Source organism: Camarhynchus parvulus, chromosome 1 (genome assembly GCF_901933205.1).
Source record: "Camarhynchus parvulus chromosome 1, STF_HiC, whole genome shotgun sequence".
NCBI lineage: Eukaryota > Metazoa > Chordata > Aves > Passeriformes > Thraupidae > Camarhynchus > Camarhynchus parvulus.
In genome coordinates, this window is record NC_044571.1 from 114,513,623 (window position 1) to 114,536,740 (window position 23,118).

Here is a 23,118-nt window from a genome sequence, read left to right on the forward strand (position 1 = left end):
GTTTTGGACAGTTTTTATTCGATATTGGAATATAGATTTCCGTTTTTCCCCAATTCTAACCTTGTCTTTAGTTTCAGAGCTTACATTGGTTGTAAGAATGTGATAATAAAGATATTTTGGCTGCCAGTTGGGTAAGATATGGAAAAAATAGTTGTGCTGATGTGGTGTCTTTCAGAAGCTGCTAGATCGGTTTGACTACGATGATGAACCAGAAGCTGTGGAAGATTCAAAGAAAGAAGATTCAGCTCCTTCCCCTGCAGTGTCTCAGCCAGCTTTGTAAGTTCTGTGTCATAATAAAACTAAGAAATCTTTGTCCTAAAACACTTTTAGGTTAGCAAGTAGATTAAAATTCCAAGTTAGTTCAGTTTAACTTCTACAGTCTAAATTTGAAACACTGTTAACAGGTTCTGGTGGGGAGATTTTTGTGTCCTGTTACTTTGGTGATCTGGTGTTGCCTCATTGGTGGAGGACTCTGTTCTGTAGAGAAGAGCTCAGTTTTGGTTGCAGGATGAGTTCCATGTTTTTACGGTACATCTGAGGGTGTCAGGGCATCACTGGATCAGCTGGACTGCTTTACTGGCTGGGGAAAAGCTGCTCTTCCAAACGTTGTGATAGTTTACAGTATTCAAGAAATGAAAATTGCCTTTGCAGTTTTATGTTGGCAAACATTCTGTCCCCACACAAGCGAGCTCAGGCTCCTGTTTCCCTTTTGCTGTGCATTATGATAAAGTCTGGAATGACATGACCACATCCCAGTTTTTTCCACAGGACCTCTCTCTCATTCAGTGCACAGGCTGGATGGTGCTCAATGCCGGGGTTAGTCCATATTTCTTTTTTCCCTGCTTCAGTACGTGGCCCCATGTCTTACTCTCTGTATCTGCATCTAAAGCCTGCTCTCAAAACCAGAACCACTAACTCTGTCATCAGCTTTCTGACTGTGTCTCTCACCTGGAGCACTTCATGTCCACCCGTAGTAGCTCATTAAGGGTCTCTGAAGGAAATGGATAGTATTTGCCTTAGAATGCAGATGGAGCTCTGGAGTGCAGAAGGATGAGGTAGGTCATAGGCACTGCTTGTGTCTGCCCGGCTGGAGGCTTGTGGGCATGTTTATGTTCTCTAGGTGGTGCTTCAGGGCCTCTGTCCTTAGTGCCTCACAGCTGTGCAGGGTGTCCCTGAGGGTGGCATCCCAGTGCTCCTAGTCTGGGGCATGCAAGCTCAGTAATTCTCTCTGTAAAATACTGATCTGTCCAGAATCTTCTCAGAATTGTCTTCAGACACTGCAAAGTTCCATTTCCCATCACCATCCAATTCCTTTCTCCCCCTGAAATCCTGCTGAGTTTCTTGCACAGGCTGCATCCTGCAAGCAGGTCCTGTTACCTGCACAGACCTCCACAATTCCCTGAGCACTGTCCATTCTGTGTGTTGAATCAGGAAGTGATGGGCATCACTGTAATAATCCTCATGTGATACCCAGCCCCTTCTGCTCTGCCCTATTTCCTCCCAAACCAAAGTGTTTTCTTACAGCACAAGTACTTCTCCTTGAGGAGAAAAGCATTGCTTCTTTTCTTCCCAAAAGAGGAGCTGCAAAGGAGGAGAATGAGCCTAAGGCAGAAAACCTTCCTGAAATGTTTCTGCAGGCTGAGATCTTCACCAAGCTCATAAAAGTACAGGGGCGAGAGAGGCTCTAACCTTTGTGTAGCATTTCTTTAAATGTGAAAGGACTGCTCTTAGAGTGGAGAAAAGATCAGGAAGCCACTCTTTCTTCCTTTTCTTTTTTTGTTGGAAATGGGATCATAGCAAAGATAATTGTTCTGTCTCAAATAACAGCCAGAATGTGTAAATGTGCATAGAAATCTGTAAAATAAAGACAAATTTGTGCATCTACTGACTTGTCTCACCAAAATATTCTTGGTTTTAGTGGGTTTCCAGGAGAAGGCATGCAACAGCCAGTGTTTCCTCAGCTCCCAAATATGGATCCTTTTCAGCAGCGGATGATGGGAATGCAGCAGGATCCGATGCGGCACCAGGTAACCCCAGGCTTTTCCCTTGTCCCCCTGCTGTGCTTTCCATCCTTTGCTGTTTTCTTTGGTGCAGCAGGAAGGAGGTGATTTTCCTGCTGGTGAAGAGTGAAGGTGGCTTTGCCTTCCATCTTCCCAAAGAAACATATTTTTGGTGTCTGTCCTAGGCAGGCTTTGAAGGACAAGATTGTTACTTCTACACCCAAATACTTGGCCTGCTTCATCTTTCCCCCATATTTTGTTGTGATTTTTAAGCGGACATAAAACTTTACTTAAGCCTTCTGGGAAAGCAAATGTAATTCCTTCTCCTAGCTGAAATTCCGTGGTTTTTTTCTCCCAAGGTGCCCCTTCCTCCGAATGGGCAAATGCCAGGCTTTGGTCTCCTGCCTACCCCCCAGTTCCCACCCATGGCTCAGCCAGTGATGCCTCCAGCAGCGCCAGTGCAGCCAACTTTCCAGTCTCCCTTCCCAGTCCAGGCTGAGGCACACCTGCAGAAACCCCACCAGCAGGTGAGCAGCCCTCGCAGTGAGCAGACCGACTCAGATGCTCTCATACATGCCTTTCCCAAAGGTGTGTGGATTGTCCTGGAGCAGAAATGTCAGCATGACCAGGACACAGCTGGCTATGAGAGGAGACATCCTTGTCCTTGACATCCAATTGTCTCTGCTCTGCTGGGAGACAATTGGAGAGCTCCAGGACTTAGCCCTTTCTGTCTCCAGCATAATTCAGGCTTAAAGTAATTTCTTATAATATCTTGGAGAAAAGTTGCAGCAGATCTCACTTTGCCTGGGATTTTGATGATGGAGCATGATCCACTGACTGATTTTAAGGAATAAAATCATGTTCTGTGGAGATGCAGGTGTTGCTGAAATGGGCTGAAATGTGGAAACCAATAATTTGCAAATTGAAAATGGGAGTTGTGTGAATTATTCCTATGGTGCCTTTTCAGTGGCTGTGTTAAGTACATGCAATACTGGGCCCTCTCCCTGCTAGCGAACACAGGGTGAACTTTTTGAGTCACATTACTCTTTAATTTCACACTTTAGAATATTCAATATACTTTCAGTGCTGTTAATTTAGTCTGAGCATAAAAGGAAATAAAATGCTTGTCCTGCTCACCCCTAACACCTCTCAACTTCACGTTTTAGGATATGGAAGTGGAACAGCCACCCATTCAGGAGGGGAAGCGGCATGTTTCTGACAGTAGGAAATCAAGATCTAGATCTGCTTCAAGGTAAATGAGTGGAAGTTCTTTTAGTGCAGGAATGAAAAGCAGATTAGCAGCTCTAAGATAATGAACCTCTAAAGTCATCTCCCTTCTAGGGAAAATATGATACCTGTGCAGTTCTCTCTCACTAGGAGCGAGCAACTTCCATGCCTTTCAGTCCAGAGTCAATTTTAGGGAGGCAGAATGCGATAGTTTAATTTGCCTGTGCTCTAAACACACTTTTCTTATGAAAAGATTTGTGATCAATGACTTTGTGTGTCACTGAGCCTGTGTGTCACATCCCAGCTGACCAAGCGGGTCTGGCTCCACTCTCTGTTTAGTTGCAGGAAGTCATCTTGTTCACCAAGATGCAATCGCTCCACACAATTTCTCTGTAGGTCTTCCACACCTGGAGTGGTGTAGAACTTGAACATGATGCAATATACAATTTGAGTAGCAGAATTTATTTATGATCATTTTTAGCCATTTCTTTGTAAAAGCAGTGAACATTTGCCTCGTTGACGCAGGTGTAACTTTCCCTGTGTTGAAGTGGACGCAGTTTTGATGGTCGACTTCAGGACAAAATTAGTACACGACGAGAAATTGTTTGTGCGAACGAGCTGGGATTGATGTGTTCCCTTCCTGAGGGAGCCCTTGGGGCGTTGTACAGCTGAGGCTGCGTGTCAGGCTCTGAGCAGGGTGGCTCTGGTTCCCACAGGTCCCCCAAGAGGAGACGCTCGCGGTCGGGCTCGCGCCGCGCTTCGGCACCGGCGCTCCCTAGCGCTCCCGTGACGGCGCCGGCTCGCCCAAGTCCCGCCGCAAGCGGGCGCTGTAGCGCTGAGCGGGAGAAGGAGCGCCGCTCCAAGGGGCTGCCCCAGATCAAGGCAGAGACTGTCAGTGGTGAGTCTCCTCTCTTCCTGCTTCTCTGGGTTGCTCTGCACCTTCCTGTAACGCCCGGTGTTCTCACTGTGCTCCCTGGGGTTAATCCTGCTGCCTGTGGTTTCCGGGGCTCATCCAAACAGAACAGAAATTAACTGCCTTGTGATTCCTGGTAGGAATCTCACCACACTGCCCAGTGCTTCTTTACTCATATTTAGCATTTCTGGAGTATCTCCAAGTTTGAAATACTTTGGCTGTAAAATATGAAAAAGCTGAAATCCCATGTTTTTCTTTTCCTTCTTTCGAGACATAGAGGGTAAATCAGGTTTGTCTGAGGTGACAAATTAACAAAATGGATTTGAGTTAATTGTAAATTATTACGATTTTTCTAAGTATTCAGTCCTATGTATCTCTCCAACCTGAAGGGGAGGTTTGACCTGGAAAGCACACAGGCTGATGTTAGGATTTCTGATATAATCCTGGCTTTGCCAGCGTTTATAGACCAAACATAGTAGTTGTATTCTGAATATTCCTTGGGAGTGTGGAATCTTCTCATTAAGTAAAATAAAAACATTCTTTCTTATATAAGAGAAACAAAACCCTGAGGTGTTTCAAGAGCCAAGACCTGGTGAGTGATGTCCCAGGGGTGTAAAGACCTGCAGAGCCCTGGTGGCTGCTCCCTGGAATCTCCCTGGCAATGCTGTGAGATGTGCTGCTGCCAACACCTTTCCCGGGTTCTGTCAGGTTGGCTGTAAAGTTTGCAGTTCTGTATCTCTCAGGTGGAAAACCTGGATGAGTGTAGAGTGTTGCTGCAGTAATCTGCAGCCTGGGGAATACCTTGAGCTCCTTTCCTGGTTATTACCCTGGATTCAGCACGGGATAGGTGTTGGTTATCTGTGCTGTAAGGACCATCTGTGCTAACTCTTGGTTGTAGTTTGCAGTACCACACTCTGGGTGGGACAGCTGGACAAAAGGACAACTCAGCAGGATGTGGGAAGTCTCTTGGAGGAATTTGGCCCCATTGAGTCCATCAATGTGAGTAGAAGGGGTGCAGTGTAAGCTGCTTTGATGTGTTTGGGTGCACAGCATCTCTCCAGGCTGCTCTGAGGCAGAGTCATTTCTGATACGTTCCAAAGAGCTGGCCTCTCATTTCCCATGTGTTGTGTTTTTGGTGTGGGCACTCACATCATGTGACTGACTTGTACACAAACAAGAAGGGAGCTGCTTTGGTTTCCTGCAGTATAAAAATGCAGAAGATTACCCCATTTTCATTAAAATCCTGCTTTTTCTGCAGGACGATGGCTGCAGAATTACGTCCCATGCTTCTGAGTTCCTTGGCTGCTTCATTTTATTTGATTATTTGATTATTTGATTATGGACTCTCAGCTGGTGTTCTTGTTGTTTTTCTGTCATTTTAGCCATAAACACAGAGAACTATTGTTTTATTTTGCTGTATTTAAGGATATTTTATGTATAAATTATAGCTGTTCCAGTAACTTCAAAAATTTCATTCATTCAAACAAACAAAAATAAGTGACTAATTTTCTTCCTATTCCCAAATTTTGTAAGAGAGCATAGGAGTTTTTCCCTCAAATTCATTACAAATAAAAAATATTCCAAATCTGCAGCCAGAACTGAATGTGGAGGTGCAGCTGGCAGAGTGAAGGGAGATACTGTTGTGCATTCCAACAAAGTGACTAATTGCCAGATGTTAGAATTTACATGAACGCTATTGTTTAGCAATTTAAAAGTATTAAATATGCAAAAGTCAGCTGTATTTTAGAGTTCTGGAGGTTTTCAGAAGTTGTGGAAGTTTCAGTTTGCTAGAAATGTGAATTTCCAGAAGATACTGGCTTTCTTAGCCTCTTAAACCAACATTTCCTTCCACACTTGCACAGCCCCTTTGGAACACCCCCTGATGCTGTAACTGAGCATTTGTGTGTTGTTCACTGTTTGTTACCTGCAAAATGAACATTTTCCCTCAAACCCCACACAGATGATACCGCCCAGAGGATGTGCCTACATTGTCATGGTGCACAGACAAGATGCCAACAGAGCCCTCCAGAAACTGAGCCGAGGCAACTTCAAAGTCAACCAGAAATCCATCAAGGTACTGCTTGAAAACATCAGGCTTTCCAAAGCTGTTATAATTATTGTCATCCTGTCTCATCTCTGCTGGGCTTTGGGCTATTTCAGACTCACATGAGTTCTGGAGATGATATTCTGTAAAATCCTGAAAAAATACATCAGTGAACTGGTTTTTGGGAGTGATTGTTCCTGGTCTGTTGTGGGATTAGTGGAACCTTGTATCAGTTTCCTTGAAGGATTGCCAATAATTATCTGTTTAATCAACAAAAGGGTGCCCTTTTGCTCATTGCAGGGCACTGGCACTGTGTTTCTTGTTGCCTGTTATTTGTCTGCTGACAGAGTTTCATTATATATGATAATCCTACAAAGAGTACTCATAAATAAGGAAATATGCATCAATTAGTGAAGTTCTTCCTTCTGCAGAATGTCAAATTAGTGTGACACTGTCCTCCAAAGGGAAATGGAATTAATCTTGGTGGCTGGGGATCATCAGAAGAAGCTGGGTTTATACATTTTTACAAAAGGTGTGCAAGAGTCAAGCCAAGAAATAGGAACCAAGTCTGCTTAAAAAAAACCTTTCTTTAGAGTTTTGTAGCTGTTTCACTTACACTTTTTACCCTCTAATGCTGTTTTGTGAGAATGAAATATTAAATCCATGAAAATGGAAACATTTTGCTGACCACTTGTATTTCCCCCCACCCAAGATTGCCTGGGCTCTGAATAAAGGAATAAAGCCAGACTACAAGCAGTATTGGGATGTGGAACTGGGTGTGACTTACATACCATGGGACAAAGTCAAACCTGAAGATCTGGAAAGTTTCTGTGAAGGAGGAATGCTGGACAATGAGACCCTTAGTCCAGGTACAATGTTACTGCATGTTTTGTTTTGAACCTTTATTTCAGGGTTTGGCTCTTCTGTCCAGTTTGCCCAATTAGCTGGTGATTATGTGCTCTAATTGTAGCACCTCTTCGTGTTGAACATACAAAAATCAGCTGTGTATTTTAAACAAAAATGTAATGAATTGTGAGTATAATGTCAGTGTGTTCCAGTCCTCTCAGTGCTTTTCTCCTTCCCAAAGTGCCCCCTCACTGATCCCTCTTTGTGCTTAGCTGGCTTTTCCCAGGAAGTTCTGACAGACAATGGGGGCTGTTTCTTCCATAAATTAGGTTTAAAGCTATATTTGACATTTTTGTTCTTTTGCTGCAATTCTTTAGAGTTGTATTCTCCTTTTCCTTGTTTGAGACTTGAAGATGTTGGGTTTTTTAGAAATGAGTTCTCAAATTAGTGGCAAAGCTGCTGCCTTCTTGCCTGAGAGCAATAGAATGAACTGGTTGAAAGCTTATCTCAAAGAGCCTTACAGTTTTTGTCACTGTAATGTAACAGAATCCTAGGTGTGTATGAACACTGTCAGTGCAAGGAATTGTTAAATGACTGCTGAAAGGAACAAGTTTATTTGCTGTGTTTAAATGAATTTGGAATTTTTATTGTCAGAAATAGTATAAATGCTTCTTAGCTCTGTGCTGCTTATTACCTGAGTATTTTCAATTAGGCCATTTTTGTAAACATGACTAAGCATGTTTCACATGGCACTGCTTGTCTGACCTGTGTCTTTTGGGATTTTGTTTTGGACAGAGTGGAAGGGAATTCCTAAGAAGTCTGAAAATGAAGTGGCTCAGAATGGAGGCGCAGAAGCTGCACACAATGAACCAATGTCACCTATTCCCAAAGCTTTACCTGTTCCAATTCCTGTTCCCATGCCTGCACCAATAACAGTACCTCCTCCACAGGTGAGAGTTGTTCCACAGAAACCATCAAAAACTCACTTTAAATAATAATTCAGGGAGGGAGGGGATGCCATGAATGGGAACTCTGTTCTCTCAGTCACAGAGAAATTACTGCAGTAGAATCTTTGTTATAGAAGGGCTGAATTGCATCTTCAGGTTTTGTGATTGGCTTTTTTTGTTGTTGTTTGTTTTATTAATTATTGTTCCTCTAAAAGCTTTTCTTATTGGCAGATACTCCACTACTTTTATATCAGTAGTTTCTTGTCAGTGTTAAAATAGTAGAATGCCTTAAATCGGAGCTAATTTAAATTCAGAGTTTGATATAAAGCAGAAATAAAGGAAAAGGAAACACCAGTCACTCTGTTGTGCAAACTCAGGTAGTGAGAAAGAGACAAGCAGAGGTTTTTAGTTGCTCTGAAGTTGTGAGCATTCCAGTGGATCCTGTCTGGAAATCCATCATGCTGGGTGCAGATGAATCCCAGGCACTGTGTGAGGGGAATGTGCAGTTGAGTTACCAACATGCATTAGCACAGAGGAAAATTCTTCTCTAATTACAGAGGCAGACAGGGCTGATGTTGGTATTTTTAGTGATGGGAGTTCTGGAGAGCTCCTGCATCTTCTGTGCAAGTGCCCCCTTGTTGCAGAGGATTTGAGGTCGCTGAGATGTCCTGGTGGAGCTGGACAAGGACAGAGATCCCCAGCAGGACACAGAGGCATTGGGGCACTCTTGGGGTAACCCATCTTTCCCTTTCCTTTTCCCAGGTTCCACCCCATCCATCAGGGCCTCCCGTGGTTGGTGCACTCCAGCCCCCAGCTTTCACAGCACCTTTAGGAATTCCCCCTCCTGGATTTGCCCCCGGGGTGCCACCGCCGCCGCCGCCTCCGTTCCTCCGGCCGGGCTTCAACCCGCTGCATTTACCTCCAGGTTTGTGGGGTGGGCCAGCCCGGGCCCTGCTGGGCCAGAGCTGCACTGGGCTGTGCCAGGGGGCACTCAGGGCTCTCTCTGCTGTGCTTCTTGTAGGATTCCTTCCTCCCGGGCCACCACCTCCCATAACTCCTCCGGTCTCTGTCCCGCACACTCCGGCAGTGAACATCCCAAACTGTAAGTGCTGGGCCCTGGGGAAGGCAGGGAGCCTGCAGGAATTGCTGCCTGGTACTCAGCGTGTCCTTGCCTTGTTCCTCAGCTACAGCCACTGGTGGGAATGAGGACACTACAAAGGAGTCGTCTGTAGGAAATCCCATCCCAACAGTAGTTTCTGGAGGCAGAGGGAATGCAGAAAGTACTGACACTTCCAAAATCTATGGCACTGTTCCACCTCCTGTAGCACCTACCAACGTCCCTGCTCCCGTCACCCAGGCTGTTCCACTCCTTGGTAAGTGCCCTCCTGGGTAAGTTCTGCACCTCATTGTTCCCTACTTTTTAAATACCATTTTGGTTTGGCTACTGACTCACAGTCCATGGGAAAGGGAAGCACATTCTTCTCAACTTGTTGAAATTTCTGTCCTCTTGTTGGCTATGAAATCAATTTGAAAGGCTTAGTTTTGCCCAGAAGAAACAGTCAATATTTTTTACTACTGAGGAAGAAAGCCATGATGTGTAAGTTACAAATTCAGATGCTGTCCACTTTTAACAAGTGAAGGTTTATACAGTCTAGACAATGAACTTACAGCAACACATCTGTATGACATAGGAACCAGGTTTTAGACTCAACTATTAGATATACAAAATTAACATGCAGGGAAACTATTTTTAGTGTATTTTTGAAATCTCTGAGGATGGGGTGCATTCTTGTTGTGTATGGACTAAATTATTGTAACAGAACAGAAAACCAAAAGCTTTTATGCAGCCCTGCAGTAGGACAGATTTTGAAACCTTTGTAAGAAGATATTATTTAAATATTACCAAATGTTTTTCTGACTAGCAAACCCAGGGTAATGGGGCTATGTTGCATAAATTACTTGTCCTAATATGATACAAACTTGGTCAGGTTTTGAAAGGGAGTGTGAGCTGTTACATACCTCTGCTAAATGTTTATTTTATGATGGCTTTGGATGGGCCAGTGTCAAGAATTTACTCAAGAGACTTGTTATGTGCAAATTTTAGTGAGATTACTGCATTTATGGGATTTTAGGTCTCTACATGAGAGCCTAGGAAATGAATGAAAAAGCTAATTTTGTGTTAGTGGGTTTCTGCCCAGAATTTTCAGTGATCACTGAAGAAAATCAGAGATTTGTCTCCCAGAACTCACTGCTCTATTGGATGTGAGGGCTAAATTTTCCATCCATGACTAATGATTTATGAATCTTTCATGTTGAAAACTTGACAGAAGACCTTTTCAAAACAGAGAACAGCTTAAGAAACTCTGTGGTGACACCATGGAGTCAGGGAATTTTGTTAGGAATTTCAGAAATTCACACCTTCCTGCCAAATGACACTTTCTGTAAAGGTAGCACAGAGTTTTGGAGTTTCACTATCTTTGACAACATAACCTGCACTTCATATTCCTGGACTGGGGAATGTATGAGGCTCTGAAAGATTCTGTAGCAAACTCCTGCAAAAACCCACCAGACTGACAACATGGTCTCCCTCTCAAGAATTCCCTGGCAGTATTTAGTGCTTTAGCTGTAGGATGCCACATTCCCCAGTGGAGAACATGCAGAATGTTGGAGAGCAGCAGCTTCAGAGCAGAGTGAAGCCCTGCTGCTGTTGTGCTGCATCCAGGAGCTTTTGGCTTGTTCCATGTGCTTCCATGAGGTGTGTGTGCTGGGACAGACAGACACCACAGAGCTCCACGTGCTGGGAGGTGATTCAAGGGGCTGGGTTCCAGTTACTGGAACCACTTAGTGAGCAGAGTTTGTGTAAGAGTTAATCAGCTGTGTCAGCACTGCTGACATGGGAGTTGTCCCAAGGCAATGTAGGCTTTGTCCAGCTGGGGGAGATGATCAGGTCTGGATCACAGTGACATGGAAATCTGGCTTCATCCCTAATTTATCAAAGCAGTAAGGATGGCTCCTGTGTGCTCCCTGGACAGAAGATCCTTCAGGCCAGCCTGAGCACTTTGGGCTGTGTTGTAGGAGTCAGGTGAGGAAACTTGGGACGCTTTGGTGTGTGATGGTTGCTCCTCCAAAACCAGTAAAATCTGTTGTGAAGGCAAGGTGTGGTTTTGCACATTGGGACAGAGGAGCAGGTGTCAGGTGTGAGGGAACTGGCTGCAGCAGGACAAGCTGGGTCAGGAAATCACCTCAGGGTTTCTCTCAGAGCTCAGGGAGTTCATACCCAGCTCAGGAAACTGCTTGAATGTCAGGTACTTCCTAAACCAAAAGAGGACTTTAACTTACCCCAGACCTGATGTGTGTGTCTGTAGCATGAATTTCCCTGAGCATTTTCAGTAATCTGGGATGTGTTTCTGGACAGCTCTTTAGGTTTTTAGTTGGTGCCCGATTTGTCAGAAGAGTGAGGCAACTCCAGTAGTTCTACAGTTGCCAGTTGCTGTAGCCTCAGCACTGAAGGGGGTTGATATTTAAAATAAATTTAAAATAAAAAGTGTGCAGCTCTCCAGCCAGTGCAGTTCAGAATGAAGGAGTTCCAGGTACAATTACGTTGCTTCATGCTGCAGTTTGTGTAGAAATAAGGTTGAGAAATTTAATGACTTATTAAATGTGAAACTTCCCTCCCTCATCTCATGTTCATGCTCTTGTAACCCACATCTGCTCTGCTGCTTCTAAGCAGAAGCACAGGCTTAACTTCAGCTCTTTACTTCTCAGTTATTCTATTCTGCCTTGTTTTAATCTTCTGAGGAAGATTAGAAGATGTTTTTACCAACAAGAATATCCCCAAATCTCAGAATTCCTGGGAGGCATCATTAGCTATGAGTCTGTTGTGTCAGATCTGTAGTTCTGTCACAGGAGGAGTTTAAACTGGGTGGTTACAGACCTGGTTATTGACCAGGAGGGGAGAAGGCTCTGCATTTCAGAGAAAGGGAAAAATGGAGAAAAAAATCCTGTTGGTACTGGACCATTTCTCTCCAAGAGTGGGAGCTGTGTCTGACTGTCACATGAGTCTTCTCACTGGCAAAATCCAACTTCCTTCCAATATGAATGTAAAGAGCACTCAGATGAAAAGGTTTCTGTAAGAGACATCCCTAAAAGTCGGTGTTGTGTGGTGAGAGGGCAGCACAGCAGGCTCAGCTCTGTCTGGGGACAGGTGCCAAAGCTGGACAAGGGAGGGATGAACACCATGGCAGCTGAAGGGGAGCTGCTCCTGTGGCTGCACCCAAGTGCAGTTTTCACTGCTGACATCACTAATTCCAGCATCAATTCCCACAGTGTTTCATCCTGGTTTTAGCCAGGCAGGGGCTGTGTTCCTAGGGCAGGAGGTGCTGCTGAGCAGGAGAGATGGGAGCTGTGTGAGGGCTCTGGGAACACTGGACAGTGTTCCTGGTTCAGACTGAGGAGGCACCTGCCCCTGGGTGGTGGGAAGGGCTCAGCTGGAGCTCAGATTATTCTCAGAATCCTTCTTTCTGGCTCCTTGTGTTGGTGTCCAGGAGCTGTGGGCTGAGCTTTTTCTGGCAATATTTTTGAAGAGGGAGTTTTTTCCCTCCTATGAAGAGCGTAGGAATAAAACTGGAAAACAGTTGGTGCTGGATACGTGCTATAAAGGATGAAACACTATTATAAAAAAAAGAAGCCAGGAATGACCTGTTGCATTTCCTTTTCGTTTACATTGCAAGGTTTATTCTAATGTTGCATTTCCTTTTCGTTTACATTGCAAGGTTTATTCTACTATGAATCTTTGTTGTGTCCCTTTTCTGTGGAATGGTAAAGAGAGCTGTGCTCCTGCTGTATTCCAGCTTCCTCTCTGCTGGTTTCTGGTTCTGTGCAGCTGTGGGGTGTTCAGCTGCTGTTTGTGGCAGAGAGAAATGTTTTAATCCCACTAGAGGGGGTGAGGTGTCTTCACCTGGAAGCACAGCACCAGGAAGGGGCTTTGGCTGCAGTCGGCTGGGGAAGCAGGAGGCTGAGCTGGGGCTCAGGGGGAGCTGTTCCTGCACAAGGCAAAGGCTCTCCCTAAGGGAAGCCTTTGGGAACAGGGGGAGCTGTTCCTGCACAAGGCAAAGGCTCTCCCTAAGGAAGCCTTTGGGACACTGTTCCTGCACAAGGCAAAGGCTCTCCCTAAGGGAAGCCTCTGGGATCAGGGGGAGCTGTTCCTGCACAAGGCAAAGGCTCTCCCTAAGGGAAGCCTTTGGGATCAGGGGGAGCTGGTCCTGCACAAGGCAAAGGCTCTCCCCTAAGGGAAGCCTTTGGGATCAGGGGGAGCTGTTCCTGCACAAGGCAAAGGCTCTCCCTAAGGGAAGCCTCTGGGATCAGGGGGAGCTGTTCCTGCACGAGGCAAAGGTTCTCCCTAAGGGAAGCCTTTGGGATCAGGGGGAGCTGTTCCTGCACAAGGCAAAGGCTCTCCCTAAGGGGGAAGCCTTTGGGATCAGGGGGAGCTGTTCCTGCACAAGGCAAAGGCTCTCCCTAAGGGAAGCCTTTGGGATCAGGGGAGCTGGTCCCAGCAAGGCAAAGGCTCTCCCTAAGGGAAGCCTTTGGGATCAGGGGGAGCTGTTCCTGCATGAGGCAAAGGTTCTCCCCAGGGAAGCCTTTGGGATCAGGGTTTAGCTGCTGCCCTGGGCACAGTCCTTGCTGCCAGCAGCGCACAGCAGGTGCAGAGCCCAGGAAGCTCCGCTCCAGGTTCTGGGGCGCTCCTTTCCCGGGATAACCGCAGGTTATTGGGTTTGAGGCTGGGGAAGCGCTCCGGGTCCCTCGTGCCGGCTCTGACTGTCCCTTGTGTTCCTTGCAGGCACCCAGGGCGTGGCGCCGCCGCCGCCCGCGCCCGTGGTGGGGCTGCAGACTCCGTCCACGGGGCTGCTGGGCGCCCGGCCCGGGCTGATCCCGCTGCAGCGCCCGCCGGGATGCCGCCGCCGCCGCCGCTGCCGCGCTTCCCCATGCTGCCGCCGCGCCACATGCCGCCGCACATGATGCACAGGGGGCCCCCGCTGGCCCCGGGCGGCTTCGCATGCCTCCCCGCGACGGAATGAAAGCGCCCTTCCCTCCGCCCCGGCCACTTCGTGCGGCCCGCGGGCGGCCAGGGCGGCGGCGAGGAGAACAGGGACGGGCGGCAGTTCAGGAACGACAGGCAGTTCACGGGCAACAGAGAGCAGGAGCGGTTCGGGAGGAGATCCGCCGGGAACCGGGCGGACAACGAGCCGGAGCGCTTACGGCGCGCGCGACGAAGCGGGAGCACGAGCGGCCGGGCGGGCGCGACAGGCGAGACTGGGGACGCCGCAGCCCCGAGCGCGACCGGCACAGGGACTCGGAGGACAGGAACAGGCGCTCCAGCGGCCACCGAGACAGGGAGAGGGATTCCAGGGATCGGGAGTCTCGTAGAGACAAGGAGGAGAGCCGCGGCAAGGAGAAGCCGGAGGTGACAGACAGGGCGGAGGGCGACAAAAACCACGAGTCCCACGGCGGCAAAACGGAGGGCGCGGAACTTGTTTCAGAACTGGCTGCGGGAGACGCCGAACCCGCGGGCGCCAACGCCGCGCCGGAGTCAGCGCCCGAGGCTACCTCATCCCTGGAACAGGCGGACAAGGACACGGGCTCGGCGGCCGAGGCGCCGCGCTAGGGCTGCGGCCGGCCCGGATTGCCGAGCTTTGGTTGTACAGTGCTGTAAATCCGCTTCCGCCCCTGCGCCCCCGAGGCGGGGCACTGTGAGCAATTTGATTGCTTCCCTTCTATTTAAAATAGCCACAACATAACATAAAATACTGAAGAGATGATTAAAATATTACCCATTTTTGCTGTAACTTTTTTAAAGTTTTGACTTTAAAAAGTTTACGAATCAGAAGTAGAAGTGCTTTCTATTTTTTTTTTAATTTAAGAAAAGGTAACGGTGAAAGCTCCTCAAAACAATAGGGATGTGTTTTTAATAAACTCTATTTTCGTAACAAACTTTTAACGTGTGCTATTCTTCCTACGCTGCACTGAAGTGGAAAAGGAGTGTTCAGCAGCCTAAAGTTGGAACTGTTAATGCTGTACTGGAGTCTAAATTAGACTGGTTTGGTTCTGTTTGTTAAAGGAAATCCATCTGTTTGTGTAGCGATTCACAGAAGCGAATTTTTATTTGTAACAGTCCTCTGGAGTTTTAGATTGCTGCATTTTAATGAGCTACTTGAGCACCCGGGTAAAAGTTAGTTTTAAGATGTTAATTGCGGAGTTAACTGTTTTAGTGTTTGCAATGCAATCCATTCTTTGCTTTGTTTTTTTTTTTTTTTTCCCTCCCTCCCTTCAATTGGTTCTGTGGTTCCTGTTGCTCTTAATTTGCCTTTTTTAAGAAGTGACCCCTTCAGGCACCGACCATCTGCTCTGAGGTTACAGAGTGTGTGCCAGGCTGGACAGTGCAGCTCTGCAGCTTTTGTACTTGTTGGGAGCGAGACCTCGGAGGCACCAGAATTCCAGCCTGGCTCTCCAGGCGGGGCTGGGACAAGGACTGGGCCCTTCCTCCATGGACACGGGGCTGCTCCTCCTCACCCTGCCAGAGGTAGGTTGTGTCCCCCTGGGCTGGGGACAGAGGGTGTTCCTGGTGTTGCTGGGTGTTGTGGCACCTCCTCTCCAGAGCCCTTCCATGTCCTGGCAGCTGTGCCAAGGGCAGGTGCAGTTTCTCTGTGGCTGATCCCTGGGGTAGGGATGCTTTGGGAAGTTCTGCCCACCCCACGTGGCTCAGAGCTCCCATAATGCCAGCAGCACCAGTGTATGAATCCTGTGCATATTCAGTGTTTTTTTTCTCCTTGCTATAGGTGTGTTCTGCCTTGAAAGCTGGGGATTTTTCCCCAAGGGAAGGGCAGCTGCTTCCTTACATCAGTCCTTTTTTACAGCTGCCCTGCTGTAAAAAAGGGCAGAGGGAATTGTCTCTGGGGGAGGGAGAGGGTGGGAGAGCCACTGTGGAGCTCTGGTCTGGGGAGAGGACATCTATTTTTATGTTCTTGCAATAGCAGAATAAAGAGAGAAAGAACCTGTTTACAGATTGTAGTGACCTCAACTTCCATGTGTTAAAACTCGTGTCCTCACTGGTTGTTTCCTGCTGGGCCCACGGGACATTCCCTTGTCCCACAAATGGAGGTTTGAGCCTTGGAAAAAGCTGCCCCAGCTCTGTAAGGAGGGAAGGTTTGTTTCACTGAGAACACCTCCTTAGAGAGCTGGAGACAGTGGGAGACAAGGCTGCTCTGTTCATGCAAATCCCACCCCTGTTCTCTGCCTCAGTAGGGATCTGAAAGCAGAGCCTGGAAAACTGTGGAACAGCTCTTTAACACCTTCTGCAGCAGTGCCTGTGCATAACCCTCACAGCAGCAGCAGCAACCCTCTGGAGGAGGCACAGGGAGGTGAAGACTCACAGTGCTCTGGCAGCAACAGGGAATGTAAGTTCAAAGTATTCTTACAGTATTCCTGCTCTCCTACCCAGTTCCCTTAGTCCTGTGCCTCAGTGGAGTGGGGTTACCTGCAACTACAGCCTGCTCCTTCCATGAATATCCTGAAGGGCAGAAGAAAGGAACACTGATACAAGTCCTCGTTAAAATGACTCATTTTCTCTATGAAGAGAGAGCCTGAAATCTGTTTCAGAAGGACACACCAGAACAGGATGGAGGCTGGCACTGGCACACAGCGGGCACTCCTGGGATTCTGCCTGGAACCTCTTGCTGGATGGAATTTAACCATGCACCTGCTGAAGCCCAGGCCCCCTTTCCCAGCAGGAGCAGGTTTGGGCCTTTGGGTTTTTTTATCCTGTTCACAGACAGCCAGACCCAGGTGTATCTGCCCAGAACATTTATTACACAAGTTTGAAGCCTACAAATGCTGCCCCTGCCCCAGGAGGAAGCCCTGACACACCCAGGGGCTGCTGCTCTTTGCCAGAGCTCATCCAGGGGCTGGGACAGGAGCACGACTCACGTCTTCCCTCACAGCAGGGACGTGACACGGAATGGTGGCAGCAGGAGGTGAGCAGAGACCACAGAGCCATTCCATCAGGGACACTTTAATTGAATGTACATCATACAAAACTCGGTCAGTCTCCAGCGTGTGAGTGCTGCTCGGGATGCAGAGGAGCAGGAGATTAGTGACACATCTGGAAGGTGCAGGAGGAGGGGCAGGAGCAGCAGGAGGAGCACTGCAGGCAGCACACTTAGCACTTGGCAATCCCAATCACTCCGCAGGCCAGGCGGGGCCCCGCGTTCCCAGTCAGCAGGCTCTCGTCATTGCCCCCTTGGCCCAGGTCATCGCGCTTCTCGTGCACCTGCAGCGCAATTGAAGGGACCTTAATTAATCCAGTCATCGCTGCTCCTGGCAGCAGCAGCGCCTCCAGACCAGCTACACACTGCCATCTCATCTCCGTGCTGAAAACTTCCCAAGGGCGATTCAGGCACCCACAGCAGGAAGAGCAGAGTCTGGACATCTGCAGGAGGCTGGCAGGGCAGTGCCACAGCAAGGCACAGAGGGATGGAGGGATGGCTGGCTGGCTGTGAATGGCCTGTCCCTGCTCTGGGGGTCCCCACTCACCACCATGGTGCGGCCGATGATGCAGTGTGGTCCCGAGAGGGAAATGACGGAATCCTGGATGCACACCTCGGCCACGCCTCCCTTGGCAGTCACATTGCCCAGGTCTCCCACGTGCCTGCACAAACACACAGCAAGCTCACCAAGTGGCCTGCACCCAAAGCTCTTCCAAGGCAAGGCTGGGAGTTTATGTTACAACACAACCAAGGCTCCCAAATCCAGTGGAACACCCTTTCCTGCAGACCTGGTGGAACACCACCACTGTTCTCAGAGTTTTTGCTGCCCAGGACAGCTCAGCTATTGCACAGGCTTTTGGTTTAAGGAGATTAGGAGAAGTGGTTTGTCAGGCAGCAGGTCAAAGGCAGTGCAGGAACTGCTCAGTCCCAGCCAGTGCCAGGGATGGTAATTCCAGTTTGGCATTGCCCCATCACTTGGCACTCTGCTCTCCCACACAGCTTCTATCAGAGCTGCATCTCTGCTAAGGCTTCCCTGGAGAGCTGAGCCTGGAGCAGTGCAATTGTCACAGGACTGCCGGACATGCTGCTGTGCTGTGTCCTGCACACCTGCCCCAAGCACAGCATTCCCTCCAAGTGCAGCTGATCCTGTTGTGTCAGGCTCCTCTGTCCAGATTCAGAACCTGGAATACTGACACATCCCTGACCAGCTCAGCCAGCCCAGGGCTGACCACCAGCCTTCTACAAAGATTCCTATTTTTAACCAAGTCCTACAGAACTGGGTTAATGACAGCTCCCCCGTGAGGAATATCCTTAAGCTTCCAGGAAGCGTCACTCCAGTTGTTTCTTACACTGATAAAAGCCAGATCCACTTCTTGCACCCTCCTAAGGAATCCCCCTGCACACAGCCAGTCCAGGAGCAGGATGTGCCAAGGCTGCAGGAGCCCCAGTGTCCCTGCAATCCCAACCTTTAGCCCCGAGCAGTGGCTGCCAGGGCCCCGGCACACGTTTCATGCTGTGTCATGCAGGAGCTGGCTCAGAACCAGCTCTGCCCGGCCTGTGGCTCAGGTGGGATTTACCAGCCACCGACGGGAGCGTTCCAAGGGCCATCCTGATCCCTGTGCAAGGCCAGGCTGCCTGAGCCCTGCTCCCCAAACCCAGCAGGCACGGCCACACCACTTCCTCTGGCACCCACCCAAGGGAACTGCTGTGAGAGCTGCTCCCAGGGAAGAGCCAGGTCTCATCCCACTCAAATCCAGATAGGCAGCACAAGCATCAGGCTGTCCCCTCCACCCAAGCCATGACAAATCCAGAAAATGTCCCCAGGAGAGTATTTCACATCACACTCTCAGAGAAACAAACTGCTGGAGTTACTAAAGAGCGGCTAAGTGACCTCGGGAAGCCTGCAGGAATTCCCAGGGATTTTCTGGCAGTGCCCATGCCCTGGACTCACCTCTCAGCATCGCTGGGACCCCCGTGCTTCTTCTTCTCCGGGTTGAAGTGGGGGCCAGCACTGGTGCACCCTGGAACACAGCAGAGCGTCAGAGCAGGATCCCAGGATAAAGCTGCTGCTCCCACAGCGCTCCCAGCCACAGCAAACGGCTCCTCTCCCGTGCCATGCCCTGCTAATCCCCTGCAGATAAATCACCTGCCACAGCCTTACAAGTGCCAGGCTCAGCCAGGAGCTTTCTTATTTCATAACGCTGAGTTATCCAAGCGCTCAGGTGAGTGCTTGGTATGGCAGCTCTTGACCACCAGCCTCAACACGCTCAGCTCAGAGTATTTATTATCCAGGAAGCAGTTCCTCGGCAGTGGTCACGATTTCCTCGCACAGATTTACAGCCCTGAGAGCCAAGCTGCTGCTGCGACGCCACGAGCAGCTCTGCAGGGCCGAGCAGCCCTGTGCAGGGACACCTTACCATTGGTGTTGTCCCCGAACTCATGGACGTGGAAGCCGTGCTCTCCATCGGCCAGTCCAGTGATTTTCCCAGTCACTTTCACCGGTCCGGTACCCTTCAAAGGAGAGCGTTTATCAGCACAAGGACTTTGCCATTTCACGGCTCCGTGTCAAACCAAGGTGACAGAAAGGCCCCGCCACGAGCCCAAGGCAGCGCTGTCCGGAATATCTGCGTTCGTTTAACGCCCTCGAACGCGTTCCTTCCCGTTTTATCGACACGGGCAAGGAGTGCCTGTTTTCTGACGGGGCCTTCCAGAAAGATCCCGCACTTTCACAGAGTGACCCCGCGGCCGCGCTCCCTGGCCGGCCGCAAGGGACGGCGCAGCTCCGGAGGGCCGCGGCCATTTGGAACCGCAGCGCCCTGGGGCTGAGCCCGCCCCGCTCCCTCCGCCCCGCCGCCCACGGCGAGCAGGCTGAAGAGGGCCATCCCGGGGGCTCCGCGCCTGCCGGGACGGTCCCAGCGGCCCGGCCGTGCCCTCACCTGCTGCTCGAAGTGGATGACGCCCTCCACAGCGCCCTCGCCGCGCATCACACACACGGCCCGCATCGCCGCCATGCTGTGCCCGCCGCGCCCGCGGACTGCGGGCAGGCCCCGCCCCCTCTCCCGTTATATAGGGCGGGCGGCCGGCGCCGCGGCCAATCGCGCTGCGCGCCGCGCGCCGCCCGGCCAATCGCGGCGCGGGGAGGCGGGAGCGGCGGGGCGCGCGGCGGCGGCAGGCGCCCTCTAGCGGTGAAGGTGCGTAACGGGGAGCGGGACCGGGATCACCGGGACCGGGATTCAGAGGGAGCGGGATCACCGGGAGCGGGACCGGGATTCAGAGGGAGCGGGATCACCGGGAGCGGGACCGGGATTCAGAGGGAGCGGGACCAGGATCGGGATTCAGAGGGAGCGGGATCACCGGGACCGGGATTCAGAGGGAGCGGGCTCACCGGGATCGGGATTCAGAGGGAGCGGAGAGGGCGGTGCTGCTCCCGGCGCGGCTCACGGCGCTGTCCCCGCCGTGCCGGGCCGTGCGGACGAGCAGCGCGGTGTCCCCGCTCCGGCCGCAGCTGAGCCGCGCCGCGGGCGGATGCTCCGCTCCCGTCCCGGACTGGAATGCGGCTGTGAGGCTGCCCCCGAGCAGCTCTGCTGTCACTAGAGCTGCTCTGCCCCAAGGGAACCTAAATCAGAATCACACAAAGACTGGAGAGTCCCTGGGGCTTGAGAAAATCACGGCAAGGTTTGGGTTGGAGGGACCTTGAGGCTCATCCAGATTCACCCATTCCATGGGCAGGGACACCTCCCACTGTCCCAGGATGCTCCAGGCCTGGGACACTGCCAGGGATCCAGGGCAGCCACAGCTCCTCTGGGAACCTGTGCCAGGGTCTGCCCACCCTCACAGGGATCAATTCCTTCCCAATATCCAGTTTAAACCCACCCTGTGTCACTTTGAAGCCATTGCCCCTCTGGGCTCTCTCCAGCAGCTCCAGGTGCTGCTGCTGTGTCCCCCCCAGCTCTGCAGGTGAGGTCTCACCTGGGTACAGGAACAGAATCCCCCCTTCCTGCTGCCCACAGGGTTCTTATTAATTTCTGTAAAACCCAAGTAGTTTTAAGTGACTTTTTTGGGGCCTGATCAGGCCAGGGAAGGATGCAGAGAGGTTGTGGTTGTTTCACACCTCACACTCACAACAAAGACCTGAGTCACCTGAGGCTCAGGTGACATTACTGCAGCAGAGATTTGTTTGCTGGAGAGCACCAAACCAGGTGAAAAAAACTTGATCCACATAAATACCTGGAAGCTGTTTGTCTGAGAGAGAGACACACTGGGATTTGTAGCTTAACCCTGCGAAGATGCTGGGAAGAGAGCCAGCCAGAGCTTCCTATCTAGGAAGGGAGATAAACTCCTGGGAGTTTATCAGTCCTGCGGGGTTTGTCAGCCCTGCTGTGCCTGGAGAGGAGTCACTCGTGAGGAAACGGGGACAGCAGCAGCACCCTGAGCCTGCTCCAGCAGGAGGAGAGCTTCCAGTGCCCTCCAGGTGGCCCTTGCTTGATTTAAAGAGGCTTCTAAACTTTTAAAAAATGCTAATGTCTCGTTTTGCTTCCCTGCAGGGCTTTCTCTTACTTTGAGTGTGCTCTCCAAACCTGGTCCGATGTTTTCTTCAGGTTTTTTGTTTCCTCCCTGCAGGGGAGTTCCAAGATGTGCCCTTCTCCGCGCTCCCACACAAATGTGGCACAAACAGATGGACGAGAGCCAGATGTGTCAGGTTTCTTCAGAGGTGAAGTGAAATAACCAGGAGTAATTTCAGAGACTGTTAGTAATCCTGGGCTGCCCCAGTTGGGCAGGTTTGGTTTTGTCCCACATACTTCTTTCTAACTTCTTTATTTTCTTAAATCTTGCCATTAGGTGAGAAAATCCACCCCACCCCCCCAGTGCAGCTGATTTTCACAGCACAAAAAATCATCATTTGACTCTGCTACACCAAAAGGTGACGTGATTACTTTGTTATTTGCAGTATCAGAGTCAGAGCCCAGAGGAGAGAAGAGAACGAGAAGAAAGAGAAGAGAGAAGAGAAAACATGTTGGTGCCCTCCTAATCTGGCAATTTAAAAGCAGTTTGGACATCTTGATTCTCCCCCAATCTGCCAATTTAAAGGCAGTTTGAGTATCTTGGTTCTCTCCCAAGCTTTTTTAGTTTCAAGGATGAAATAACTGCTGCGTGATGCAGGTTAACAGCAACCTAAGCAACGCAGAGAAAAGTTAATAAACTTCTCAGCAAAATGTGACAAAGTAGCAAAAAATCCCAACCCTTAGGTCCTGTAAAAAGCTGGCCTCGAGCAAAGATAAAGCCTTTGAGGCAGCAATTTCACAGTGAGATTTTATATGAGTAAAAAAATGAGGGAATTTTCAGAGTTGCATTTCCTGTGGCAACCGTGCGCGTGGTGCACATAAATCCTGTTTCCTGCTTGTGGTGATTCTGTGGGAAAAGCGCCGAGCTGGAATGTCCATCTCACTGTGTCCTGAGCGAGAGCTGTGTGCCAGCAACAGTTCCCCCTGCATTAGAGGGTAACAAAAAAGCCACCCCTGCCTCCGGGGGATGCTGGCAGAGGGCACTCCCTGACTCGGTGCTGCTGGAATTGCGAGGTGAAAATGAACAAAAGAAAAAGGAAAGTATCATTTCCGTGCTGTGGAAAGGATTCTCTCCCTACAAACCGGTGGAAAACGCCCTGTTGGAAGGATGGGAGGTGCTGCTGCTGTCCAGGGGGCTGGTGATTAAAGCAGAGTCAGCAGGAGAGCCTTTGTGTGGAGCAGGCAAGATTAAAAGCACATTCACTCGGCTCAGCCGAGCTTATCTTTGTGCCGCTCACCCTCTGCTGCCCGCCGAGCTGGGCGAACCTGAAACATGAGCCTCGGAGGAGGGGTTGTGTAAATGTTGGTTGAGAACTTTGTCCTCGCTGTGGGGTGAGAGCTGCACCTCTCTGCCAAGGTCTGCCCGCCGAGGGATTTAATTGTATGTAATATTGCTGCTGCTTTTGCCAGCTCGCAGTCGCCAAGAGCTTCAAGGATTCCACACAGCAGCAAAGCCTGGAAATCCTTCCCCTGTGGAAACAGCCTGGCGGGCTGGAACTGGGGCCACAGAGCCAGGAAAGCAGGATGGAGGGAAACAGGGA

The 23,118-nt window shown here is 49.9% G+C and overlaps 2 protein-coding genes across 2 annotated transcripts in view; one reads left to right on the top strand and one right to left on the bottom strand.

Annotated features, from left to right (window-relative positions):
• Nucleotides 1-14,964, top strand: part of SCAF4 (SR-related CTD associated factor 4) — a 30,167-nt gene extending 15,203 nt beyond the window's left edge. The window contains 18 exon segments of the mRNA XM_030951679.1: nucleotides 176-276; nucleotides 769-816; nucleotides 1,919-2,027; nucleotides 2,360-2,527; nucleotides 3,167-3,252; nucleotides 3,944-4,125; nucleotides 5,039-5,139; nucleotides 6,101-6,214; nucleotides 6,897-7,053; nucleotides 7,826-7,980; nucleotides 8,740-8,902; nucleotides 8,999-9,079; nucleotides 9,162-9,350; nucleotides 13,814-13,929; nucleotides 13,932-14,025; nucleotides 14,028-14,068; nucleotides 14,070-14,229; nucleotides 14,232-14,964. Of these exon segments, the coding sequence (XP_030807539.1) occupies nucleotides 176-276; nucleotides 769-816; nucleotides 1,919-2,027; nucleotides 2,360-2,527; nucleotides 3,167-3,252; nucleotides 3,944-4,125; nucleotides 5,039-5,139; nucleotides 6,101-6,214; nucleotides 6,897-7,053; nucleotides 7,826-7,980; nucleotides 8,740-8,902; nucleotides 8,999-9,079; nucleotides 9,162-9,350; nucleotides 13,814-13,929; nucleotides 13,932-14,025; nucleotides 14,028-14,068; nucleotides 14,070-14,229; nucleotides 14,232-14,638 (2,472 nt within the window). The 3' untranslated portion in view covers nucleotides 14,639-14,964.
• A 2,057-nt stretch (nucleotides 14,965-17,021) lies between these two features.
• SOD1 (superoxide dismutase 1) lies at nucleotides 17,022-20,062 on the bottom strand. Its single transcript, XM_030944971.1, has 5 exons — nucleotides 19,952-20,062; nucleotides 19,433-19,526; nucleotides 18,967-19,036; nucleotides 17,563-17,677; nucleotides 17,022-17,299 (listed from the first exon to the last, which is right to left on the bottom strand). Exons 1-5 carry the CDS (start codon nucleotides 20,024-20,026, stop codon nucleotides 17,189-17,191), a joined length of 465 nt encoding a protein of 154 aa, XP_030800831.1. The 5' UTR covers nucleotides 20,027-20,062; the 3' UTR covers nucleotides 17,022-17,188.
• Between the last annotated feature and the right edge of the window lie 3,056 nt (nucleotides 20,063-23,118).